At 45.6% G+C, this 12741-nt stretch overlaps 1 protein-coding gene across 7 annotated transcripts in view; it reads right to left on the bottom strand.

The window, feature by feature from the left end:
• Positions 1–8090: 8090 nt before the first annotated feature.
• ARHGEF2 (Rho/Rac guanine nucleotide exchange factor 2) overlaps positions 8091–12741 on the bottom strand; it is a 210371-nt gene continuing 205720 nt past the window's right edge. For all 7 annotated transcript variants that reach the window (XM_063946869.1, XM_063946870.1, XM_063946872.1 and 4 more), the window contains one exon: positions 8091–10930. In XM_063946869.1, the coding sequence (XP_063802939.1) occupies positions 10845–10930 (86 nt within the window). In that variant the 3' untranslated portion in view covers positions 8091–10844. The remainder of the gene's footprint in view (positions 10931–12741) is intronic.

Genomic DNA, 12741 nt, shown 5'->3' with positions numbered 1-12741 from the left:
TACAGATAACGGTATTGGCGCACATGTTACCTACAGATAACGGTATTGGCGCACATGTTACCTACAGATAACGGTATTGGGGCACCTGTTACCTACAGATAACGGTATTGGCGCACATGTTACCTACAGATAACGGTATTGGCGCACATGTTACCTACAGATAACGGTATCGGCGCACATGTTACCTACAGATAACGGTATTGGCGCACGTTACCTACAGATAACGGTATTGGCGCACATGTTACCTACAGATAACGGTATTGGGGCACATGTTACCTACAGATAACGGTATTGGGGTACATGTTACCTACAGATAATGGTTTTGGCGCACATGTTACCTACAGATAACGGTATTGGTGCACATGTTACCTATAGATAATGGTAATACATACCTTCCAACTGTCCCGATTTTCGAGGGAGTGTCCCGCTCTCCCACCCGCGGGCCGCAGTGTCCCGTGGTGGTGGTGGTGGGGCAGTTGGGAGGCTCCTGTCACTCGCTGCACAGCGTCTATTCACTGAGCGCTGGCCATACCCCCACAGTGACGGAGACTTGGCTCGAGATTGCGGCAGTACCGTGAAGCCACACCCACTTTCTATGAAACAACGCCCTTTCTATGAAGCCACACCCATTTTCCCAACAGGTGCAGCTTTGCCGCGCAGGAGTCCCTCTTCCTCCCTCGTCAAAGTTGGGAGGTATGGTATTAGCGCACAGAGACTCCTTAACCAGGATGGTAGGTTTATCGGTATACAGCAAGTACAGGGTTAATGCATGAACACAGTGGTAATGCAGGTCTTAACAGCAGGAAAGATGGCTGCAGTCTGCACATCAGGTCCGAGGTTGCACCTCCTGGAAGCCTCTGGGTCCTAATGACCAGCATGTTCTAGAAGAAGAACAGAGGCAGCACAGAGCGCCCGTCCTTTATTACGTGTTACCCAGAAAGTGAGGTTTTCTGACACTTGGCGATAGTGCAGCACGTCCTCTATGCAGCAGAATACTGGCTGGGTAAACATGACCCTAAGAATTCAAGAAAAACACATTTCTCCTTTTCATTCATCCGCAAAACCTGAAATTCAGGTCTCCAGAATCATACCAGCAAGTTGCCCAGCCTCACCGGCCACGGGACAGGAGGACGGGAACTCCACGGTTTTATCTCCTAAAGGACCAGAACATCGGAGAAGAGATTACTTTTATGTAAACGTCTCACCCTGCTAGGTACGGATAATTGTAATCAGATTGAATATTGCACAGTCTCCAACATCATGGAGTTGGTTCTTGCGCGACTTAGTGGCGCCATAAAGACGTCCGATATTTACTACTGGACATAAATAGTTAGATAATGAGTCCCATCCAATCTGCCGCAATAAAAGTAATTCTCCAGCTGTAGTTCTGCTGTGACATTTCCCGGGAACGCTGGAGTAAGGGACGAGGCGGCAGGAGGGGCGCTGTCACCTGACACATTGAGTGATGTCTGCCGCATACCAGCGTATGTTTACACCTGTTTACACAACTTCTTCATAACTAGATTTAACACAAGCTATAAAGTGCTCTGTAGTAGGCCAGGCCTCAAGGACAAGGTCAAAGGTAACCTGTAACTTAGAGCGCAGCAACAGGTTATACACCTTGGGGATTGCGCAACATTTGCAGCTGCACGTTATAGCAGCCAGCGCGTTCCCGGCATTGCAGGATGGTTTGTCCAGGTGCAAATCTGCATCCTTCACCTGTATGTGCTCCTAGCTCAGGGGGCTCCAGTTTAAGAATTGTAAAGGACGGAACCTGGTCCCACTGATGAGAGTACAGGGTAGGATCTAACCTGATGTGTAATAGCAATTAGTATGTCGCCCCCTGCTGGCACTAAAGCATAACAGCCAGCATAGGGATATAGCCTGACACACACATGCAGTGGCCTGGCATATTAGATTGTGTGACGCCGAGTGCGTCTTGTGCTGGAGAACGTTTATAGTGGGGTCACGGGGAGGGTAAGAGGAAGAATCGATGCCAGTACTCCCAATTACTCCAGCATTAAGTCTTGTCCTATTACTGGGACAGATTAGGGGCCAGCTAGTGTCGCCAACTAACAAATCACCCTGAGAAACCTCACTCACGTCTGAAGCAAAGAGCGCCAGCTGGTTAACATTGTGCAGCTTGCCAGCTGTTGCTCTAGGACTACAAATCCCAGCACGCTTTGCCCAACTCTGTAGAAAAATAAATTCTGAGTTTCTGCTTTTATTCTGTGGCGATTTCTAACCTAATATTTATTATACAGCATTTGAGGTGCAAAAAAATAACTACGTAGATTATAGCCCAAATATTATAGGCTGCGATTTGCACAGGTGTGATTTCAGCCATACAGACTCTAGATTTAAAGCAGCAATTCGTTTTAAGGCAAAAACCAGCCTGATTGTGCTTTTAAAAGAATAGCGGCTGTATATCAGATGACTGTATTGTCAGGTATCGCCCCCCCTGTGCCCGCAAATCGCAGTCCATTGTATTTGGGCCTATCATTCATCTGCTACACTCTTTAACATGATAGCTAGAAGCTGATGGCTTGGTTGGTTGCTATGGGCAACTTCACGTATCCTCAGATGGAAAGGGGCTCTGTGTAACAATATCAGAGAGGCACCATCCACCCCCATGCCACATTGCCCACGTCAATCAACCATTCAGCACCACATTAAATGAAGCCGGATTTACAGGAAAGATTGGACAATAAACCCATGTGTAATTTACAGCCACTATACAATCTGACTAAGTTCCTCTTTCTCTCAGCAATATGTAACTGGATAGTATTTATATTGCCGGCAATGTATGGAAGACTGCGTCCCGCAGATTACACCGCTTTCCCCAAACAGTACAGTAAGCAGCTCTTCCATACAGAACGCACATTCCACTTATTACTGGGGTATTATGGGACCGTGCGGACACCAAGCATGTCTGATTTATGTATAGGGTACTGTATAGCTGATAGCCGGACATGTAATTCATGAATATTTTTATATAACACATATTGAATACCAGCAATTATTGACGTTTCTGAGAAAACTACTGTACATAAAAATATTTACCAGTAGAGGGCAGGCTTGTAGTGCTGGCTGTGAGTGGGCCATAGGGAAGGGCCCAGGGGAACACACTCTCTGATCAGTTTCAAGGAGCAAGACAGGAACAAGGTAAGTATGGTTTATTCAGGCAAAGGTCACCAGTTTGGATACTAATCCCAGTAATATCAGAATCCATTAATACTGAGGACCTGAGTGCAGCAGAAATAGGGACGGTCATTGAGTGATTCACCATCGATGGCGCCATTGGTACTTTTTATCAACGATATTAAAACATGAACGTTAAATAATTTACGGGCATCACTGCTGTGGGACATGGAATGCGGGAGACCAATCAGGGAAGGGGAATGCTAAGCAGACTGTCGGGGAAGGGGCAGGGGTAAGCACTATGCAATGGGACCCTTCTCCGCATGAAATGCATTAGCAAATCCAATGCCACATAATAAAATATAGTGGAAGGTATGAATAGAGGGGCCTTGAGTCCTGACCAGTGGTCTTAGGAACATTGAGGGTCATAAATCCCTAAAACTGACATTTATGAGGATCGTAACCTTAATCAGATTACTAATGATGGGCTGGAATGCAGCCGATTCCCAGACATAATTTGGAAGCCGAATTCAACTTTGGTCATTTTTTCCTTTCAGCTGGGATGCTGCATAGATATAAATAACACATTATACCAAAAGAAACGTGCATGTAGACAGCTGTGATGGCAGAGTAGAGAGAAGGAGAGGGAACGTGCATGTAGACAGCTGTGATGGCAAAGTAGGGAGAAGGAGAGGGAACGTGCATGTAGACGGCTGTGATGGCAAAGTAGGGAGGAGGAGAGGGAACGTGCATGTAGACGGTTGTGATGGCAGAGTAGAGAGAAGGAAAGGGAACGTGCATGTAGACGGCTGTGATGGCAGAGTAGGGAGAAGGAAAGGGAACGTGCATGTAGACGGCTGTGATGGCAGAGTAGGGAGAAGGAGGGGGAGGATGTCACAGTGCAGGTAGAAGGAGGGGGGACACTGCTAAACTATACATTATATGCCATGTAACTGTGGTTGCCATGGTAGTCACATAACATGGTGCAGAATTATAAATCAGTAAATACAGTCTGAAGAAATGAACCTATAAAAATAGTACTTACCTTGCATCTACTTGTAGCCTGGAAGTAGCTTCTCTTGGGTGTGGATGCACTGGATATAAATAATTAACTGCTTAGTGTATACAGCGTGGAGTTTCCTAATGTCCCAGCAGGAACGCAGAATGAGTACTCTCAGCATCTATGGAGAGATTCCGCTGAGAAACACAGCTTCTAGTGGGAGGAGTTTCCCTCTCAATATGGGGTGGTGCCCAATGATATGGTCCAGTCCGGGAATATGTGATTCCAGTAATTAGTTTAGTTAGCGATCAGATAAAAACACAGCATGAAAGCTGTGCCCCTTTGCAGTGTCCAAATGAAGTACAGGTTTGAGTACAATTGTATAGGTATGGACGAAGATCCTCCTTCCAGATAATATTCACATTTACGCGTTTCACAGGTCAGCTGCCACTACATCAGGGGGCCCCACATTGCAAAGCTGGACTAATTTCTTCAATACTTACTTCTCCATAAAGTCATACATAGGCTTTGGCAGTGCAGCACGAATCACCAGGAAAACGGAGCAGTGGACATTTTCCCGGTGTTCTGCGCAAGTGCAGTGGGTAAATCGCCAGTAAAATGTCCATAGCGCCTCCTCTTTTTAAACCCTATCTGTCTTATAAACCAGGTAATTGCTTTCTATCGCAGCACGCACACCCTACACCCCACTCCAGCACAACTGGGGGTAATGGCGCCCACTGGCTTCATCCTTAGCAGATTCTCACTGAACAATTACAAGACAGGAAATGTTTTTGCACTTCTAGCCAGGGCCCTGAACTTTTTCACACTTGTGATACTGTGCAATAGCAGCTGCTCCCTTGTGTGTACACTCTGCGCAACGCCTGCGCCGTAGGAGTCGTAAGGAATCTTTGTGAATGAGCATTACAATAATCACCCAGCTACAGGAACATCGGCACATCGCAATCAGGCCTCAGGCGCTCTGGAAGGCCGCACTGCCGGAGTCATGTGTAACCCTGCAGAAAGAGTCCAGCACTCTCCAAGCAGATACGAATAAATACATTGAGTCCATAATAAATTGTATTCGTTCATCTACTCGGCATTTATTTATTAAAGAAGGTTCCCGGGGGATGAGGTAACCTTTCTGTGGACAGCTGGCTGAGGTTCCGGCACGGTGTGATGCGGAGGGGCTTGCTGCCCGTTATGAGGGTCCGCACTCTCTTAGATGTAACTTTAGCTTGTGGAATAATAACAGTAGGTGTGTACATTTAGATTGCGCGTTTCACCATTTCATAATTGGCTCTCTCACTGTCCCGACCGCCATCTACTAACCTCATGCGTCTCAGCGACTTAATTTCCTTTTCCCACTTTCTCCCACTTTTTGGACCTTTTCATTTATTCTCTAGCGTATTCTTTGGGGCTTTGATGATCCATGAACTCTGCAGAGCAAAGGGCATTAACCCCCTAAATGACACCACGACACAGATGATATGGACGGGGATCGCAAATGGCTCGGCGGTCCTTCCCCTTCAGACCCTGGACTGCTTTTAAGTGCCATGGAACACAATAGCTTTAAATCGGAAGAACAAGAACAACGCATCCGACAGTTGATAGACCAACACCTCTGTGCTGCCCCCTGGTGGATGCTTTATGGGCGCAGGCCTAGAGTGTCAGGAAGGATTGCAGGGACCTGAAGGTGGCACATATACTCTGCAGTGATTGAGGGCAGTGGGCACACTCAGTGGGCCTGATGGGAAGTTATTGAGATCCAGGCCTGGCTCTAGGCATCAGCCTGTATGGTAAATTGGTTTTCAAGCTTAAACACAAGGGGAAGTACACTGAGCACCCTCCACCACACCCCTCCCCCCCTCCTGGACGTAGATAAAGTCCCAGACAACCAGCTTCTAGCTGTCATTTTTCAAATGCAGTCTGTGACATGCCAGGTAGTTACTGATTGGCTGGTACTTTATCTCCATCCAAGGATTAGTAAATACTATGCGATTTCCCTTGAATTCCCCCAGAGCGCAGTTAGCACAGATAGGACAGATTGTGACTCTGTGCTTGAGATTTTGTCTATGTACGATTTTGACTAAGTGCCAGTCTTGACTGTACTTCGTAGTATATAGTACACTAGATAGTAAAGATTGACTTGCCTGCACAGTGTATCTAGCCTTACGCTACCGACCTCACGGGAGCGCGCATCGGGATCAAATCTGTATCGCAAGCTGCCCAACGTACATAGATGGTCATTCCGAGTTGTTCGCTAGCTGCATTCGTTCGCTGTGCAGCGATGAGGCAAAAAAACCGGCACTTCTGCGCATGCGGCGCAATATGCACGCGCGAAGTAATATTACAATGAACGATGTAGTTTCACACAAGGTCTAGCAAAGCTTTTAAGTCGCACTGCTGGCCGCAGAGTGATTTACATGAAGTGGGCGTTTCTGGGTGTCAACTGACCGTTTTCAGGGAGTGTTTGAAAAAACACAGGCGTGCCAAGAAAAATGCAGGCGTGGCTGGGCGAACGCAGGGCGTGTTTGTGACGTCAAAACAGGAACTGAACAGTCTGAAGTCATTGCAAGCACTAAGTAGGTTTTGAGCTACTCTAAAACTGCACAAAATTTTTTGCCGCTGCTCTGTGATCCTTTCGTTCGCACTTCTGCTAAGCTAAAATACACTCCCAGTGGGAGGCGGCATAGTGTTTGCACGGCTGCTAAAAACTGCTAGCGAGCGATCAACTTGGAAGGACCACCACAGTCAAAATCGTAAGGAAAGTTAGTGCTTATCTTACGGATAGGAAGATGAGATGTAACACAGGTATCTTCAGGTGTGAAATAGGAAAACTACGTAATTAAAATTTTAAGAAACCTCCCCAAATGGGATGAAAAGGGGGCGGTGACATAATGACGTCATTACCAATGCGTGGCTTGCGTTGCGTTAACGATAACGCCCAAACGGATCAAAATTTGGATTGCACCTCCCGTGGGTAGAATTTAATAAAGTACAAAAATGGTCCTGTCACTTTTGACCGTATCGGCTACGGGGGCTCCTCAGAACAATCATTTATATTAACAACTGTGAAAATCAGAAACTCCCGTGCGAAGAACGGGAAGAGAGCTAGTACTTTATAAATCAGATACATAAAGTGTAACTACAGCTGGCGTACAGTGCTGGGGCTTATTACCCTTTGGCGACGTTGCAGTGTCACCTATTAAATATATTGTGATTAAAAGGGACAGGTACTTCGTAACACTGCGTATAACACTAGCAATATCTTCAGCCCACAGAGCGCGGTAATTACGGCTTGATGGCTCAGCAGCTTCCCCCGCCCAGGTGCCCCCCTCAGCCATGTGCCCCGGGGTCCCCACCCACACTCATTGTGACCCGCAGTTGACCACATAGCTACTGCCTATGGATCATAAAACACTTTATTGTATATATTTATTAAAAGCTATAATACAGAAGCGATGAGATTATACATCTAGAGTCCATTAAATAATAACTGTATTTCCGGTGAGTTCTGAGGTCATAATTTAATTGGTCATTAGGGAAATGTGTTAATTATAAGGAATACTGACTTCCCCGCTGTACTTCACAGGTACCATGCTTCCCAACTGTCCCGATTTCAGCGGGACAGTCGCGTTATTCACGTACTGTGCCACTCACAGCCCACAGTGTCCCGCGGACGGGCGGGAGGCTCGGAGACACTTTGTTACACCGCTGCTCTAACTGTAGAGCAGTGGTGAGCAGCGTAGGTGGCTGGGGGCAGTCTAGCAGGTGCGGGAGAGCTAGGCTCCTCCCCCCCCAGCATGATGAACAAAGTGTGTGTGACATGCGATTGCTGTTCTCTGCTGCGCCAATGGCGGCTTTCACACCAGCACAAATAGTGAATGGATTAGGGTGTTCAGTACTGAGGCAGATTATGTACGACGGTGCAAGAAACACCCGCAGACAATTCAGTATGAATACAATTTTATTGACCATCAAAGCAAAAAATATCCTTTTTTTCCAATTTTTTTGTTGTTGTCGTTGTGTATTTCTATCAGAACAAAACATGACTTGAATTTCATACATTATTAAGTCAGGCTATTTACAAAACTATTATTTATATATATACACACCTACACATATCTGTGTTACTTTTTTTCCCCAATTTTTTTTTTTTTTAACTTTCTTTAAAAATTCAGCAGCTGCCGCTGGTTATAAACCGGTTCCTTTTGGCAATATTTGTTCCATTGATTGGTCTTGATTTAAACGATACCCAATGGCTAGCACTCAGGGGCAGACGGTACCTACAGAGTGCACGGGATTCTATGCCGATCGTTAATTTTGTTTTCTTCTTTAAAATCGGACATAATCCACCTAGAGATCCTCTGCTTCATGGAGATCTCGTTATAAAATAAAACGAAAGCGCAAAGATTTCTACAGATAAAAAAAAAATGAAGATTTGGAAGCATAAAATAAGCAAATGCATTTTTTTTTTTTCATTTTCTGAAATAAAAATATAGCCACGATAATCAAATAAAACTATTTACATGAGATCGGTCCGTACAAAATATAAATAGTATTCGGGTAGGGGGGAATGTGTGGAATATTAGGTTTCCCGTTAGTATGAAGCAGCTTTGCAGGGTTTAACACACATGATGCGCCTGTTACTGAGCATTGGCCCCCCGTGGTTAGCGTGTTTGCCCCACGACGGCCTGAAACGTCCCTCGTGGGCATTGTAACTCAGATATTTTTTCCCCATTCTGCTGAAGTAAACAGAAACCAGTAATGATACTACCAGATTCATAGGCACCCAAAGGCTGCTGGAAAGGGCCACAACAAAAAGAGATTTTGTGACCGGAGAGTACTTGGGAGAAATGGATTCTCGCTGGGGTCGCTACACAAGATTTGGTGACACGCTTCTTAAATTAATGGCACGTGGCGCCTGGCTTCCTGCTCAAAGCATTCTTAAACGATCCAACCGTCCCGTGGCATGGCGGAGATCGGCCGTCTGTTGTGTGTGACCAAGATGGGGCAAAGCTCCTTCTCGCTCCTGTGCGGATGTTTGAAACAATAACTTAAAAACAGTGATTGCATTAAAATAAATAATAATAAAAAAACAATAAGGACATCTAGGCAGGCGGAGGGAATACCCGTCTTACAGAAATCTGTGGCAGAAATACACGCCCGTTCATGGATGTTGGGATTAGACAGCTGGAAGCTCGATCTATTTTTGCTAAAGTCCCTTCAGTTCATTAAAAAATATTAATTGGATTTTGGTTAAAAAAAATAAAAATAAAATTTGAATAAATTATCATCATTTGTGCTTTGTAAAATTAAGAACGTCCGATTAGTATTTAAGCAATGTGTTCCTCATTGCAGGCTTTGACCCATCCTCTCATCGTTTGGTAAATTAAGGTAGTGGTTCAGGAGATCGCTTCATCTTTCCATTTTAACGTTGATACTTTGGTATAAGACCAGATGTTTTAAAGTGCAACCATCATGCAAAAATGACTTCAAGTCATAAGAAAGCTTTTTGCAATTCTATATGTACATTGTACAAGTGAAACTGTTGAAAAATAAAGTATATACATTAAGTAAATTCCAGTTAGTTCTGCGTGGCCTGCAATATTATTGTTTGGCCACAAGGTGGTGCCAAAAATGCATAAATTGAAGTTTGTAATTTAAAACAGCTATTATCTCCAGCTGCTGGTGTACTACAAGTTCCACCATGCCCTCCACAAGTGACAGTGCCAGCTTCAAGGATATGACATGCTGGTACTTGCAGTGCCACAGCAGCTAGAGAACCACCACCTTAGCAGAAACTTGCAGATTACATCTCAGTCTGTCCCCATTCTTTTTCCAGGGACAACAAAAAGATCTATAACTGGAGATCAGTACAGCAGACCGCACTGCAAGACCTTTCTAATGACACTGGTTAGAGCCTTATTCACAAAAACTGCGTTGCCAACGTTACTTTGAATGGGAAAACCTAGACGCTGTATTTCCGAATGTCTAGCGCCATTTGTAGAACCACGACCATCAAATAAAAAAGGGGGCATTTGGCTGAAGCCAATGAGAGACGATAAACACAAACTTAATACCAAAGGACAAAGCGGTTGGATCGCCCCCTGGTGTGAACAGGAAAAAAAATGTGATCCTACGATGAGGAGGCCAGCGTGTGACGCGACCAACCTGGCGCATGTGAATCTCCAGGTTCTTAAAAGCAGGGTTGTTCTACATGCGGCCCTCCAGCTGCTGTGTAACTACACATCCCAGCATACCCTGTCACAGTTTTAGCATTCCCTAGTAACAAAACTGTGTTATCAAATACAGCAACGGTCAATGACCACCAGGGGGCAGTCCAACCACTGCAGCTTCCAACAATTAGTGTCAACGCAAATTTGCCAGCCTAGACCGATTCACAAACGCTGTCCACGGATCAGATTCGTACATTTCTAACGCTGTGTTTACGAATAAGGGTCTTGATAATCGCCCTTCCCACACATCCCAGCAGTGTATATGGTGCCTCCAGCTAACAGTCGCATGCAGCTATATCAGAAGCCGTGACACGGTATGACAAATAAGAAGCGGAATTGAGCCGGTTTCTCTCTTCCGCGTACAGTCACTTGTATCTCACTGCTCCCTGGGGTTCCAGGCCAGGAGCAGCGCGTCCATCCTGCGCTCGCAGCGGGAGTCATGCTGTAACGCAGCGCGGCCTTCCTCAACTATCCGAAGAGCCCGTCCCCACGTCTCTCAGCTCGTGCATGCTCTCGGCCTCCTCCGGAATGTCCTGCATTCTCTGGAACTCTGCGTAGGATAAAGGCAGGAGACGAGATTAGAACACTGGAACGTTCCATTATTATATCTCCGTCAAATACGTACGGAAGCCCCGCCATCACTTCCCTATCGTCGCCTATGATCTAGTACTGCGCTAAGTTGATGGGTACTATCCAATATTAATTACCAATAAGCTCTATGTGAGGATGACCGTTCTCTACGCAGGGTGTTTCTCCATTGCTACTATCCCGGTCTCTCTCCCACTCAGATTTTATAAAGTGGGAACATATTGTATCTCAGTTTTCTCCTCCCATTATCTTTCAGGCTACAAAAATCTGGCAGGTCCTGAGGGTTCTTCTTACATTTGATGGTTTGGACCCAGATACTCCCCTCTGGTACTCTAATTGCTTCCCGAATTAAAAACTCTCGAGGGACGGGAAGTTTGGGCTCCTAGATCCATTGTTTGCTTATCTCAACTGTACAGTGATGGCATATTAATATCCTTTCAGCAGCTGAAAGATGAGTTTCATTTACCTAACTCATACTTTTATAGGGGATCCGGTCTGAAGATCGACAGTGTCTAGGTCGACAATGTTTAGGTCGACAACTATAGGTCGACAGTCACTAGGTCGACATGGATGGAAGGTCAACAGGGTTTCTAGGTTGACATGTGCTAGGTCGACAGGTCTAAAGGTCGACATGAGTTTTTCACATTTTTTTTTCTTTTTTTGAATTTTTTCATACTTAACGATCCACGTTGACTACGATTGGAACGGTAAAGTGTGCCGAGTGAAGCGGTAGTGGAGCGAAGGCACCATGCCCGAAGCATGGCGAGCGAAGCGGTGCACTAATTTGGGATCCCGGTCACTCTACGAAGAAAACGACACCAAAAAAAATACTCATGTCGACCTTTAGACCTGTTGACCTAGCACATGTCGACCTAGAAACCCTGTCGACCTTCCACCCATGTCGACCTAGTGACTGTCGACCTATAGTGGTCGACCTAAACATTGTCGACCTAGACACTGTCGATTTGATGAACCACACCCCTTTTATAGATACTTACAACTCCGGCACGTTCTACAGAGTCAGTTCCAGAATCTACCCCCTGTACTCCTCCCATTTCCCGTTAAGACCTTTGTAAGCAAATTGGGTGGAGTTGAGGCGACCTCCCTCACATACTCTTACCTCCTTATTAAACTCCATTCAGACCCTCTTTCTGGTCTGCGCATGAAATGGGAGGGAGACTAAGGCCCTATAGATGAAGAGGACTGGGTGTATCCAAGCACAGTTACCAAGTCCACTAGATACAACAGATCCAGCTTTTTATTTGACATAGAACATACAGGACACCGGTTAGGCTGGCTAGGTTTGGGACTGGCTACTCAGATGTGTGCCCTAAATGTGGTGTTGGTGAGGACTCCTTCTGGCATCTAGTGAGGGATTGTCCGTCTATACAGGTGTTTTGGTCTGGGATCAGGTTAATTCTGGTGGGAACAGGAATATCTGGGACCGTGCTCACCCCGCAATTTTGTCTTTTGGGGATGGGAAACCCTGCTTCTGTGTCCACATGGGAGGGTCTATATGCTCAGAATATCTGTGCCTTAGCTAAGGTATGCCTTGCGAGAGTATGGATGGCTGCTAATAGTCCTTCAGTGTCCACATTTAAGGCCTTGGTGAATGATAGTCTTTCCAAGGATCGTTATATATATATGTATATGAAAAATAATGCCGTATCTAAATTTGAGAAAATCTGGTCTCCCTATCTTGTATCTCCATATTCCTCCCCTGACATTCTGCCGTAGAGGATATTACAGTTCCGTGACTTGCTGGGTTGATGC

The sequence above is a fragment of the Pseudophryne corroboree genome, chromosome 12 (assembly GCF_028390025.1).
Source record: "Pseudophryne corroboree isolate aPseCor3 chromosome 12, aPseCor3.hap2, whole genome shotgun sequence".
In the NCBI taxonomy this organism is placed as follows: domain Eukaryota; kingdom Metazoa; phylum Chordata; class Amphibia; order Anura; family Myobatrachidae; genus Pseudophryne; species Pseudophryne corroboree.
Note: the sequence above shows the minus strand (reverse complement) of the source record. Positions and strands in the feature narration are given on the sequence as shown.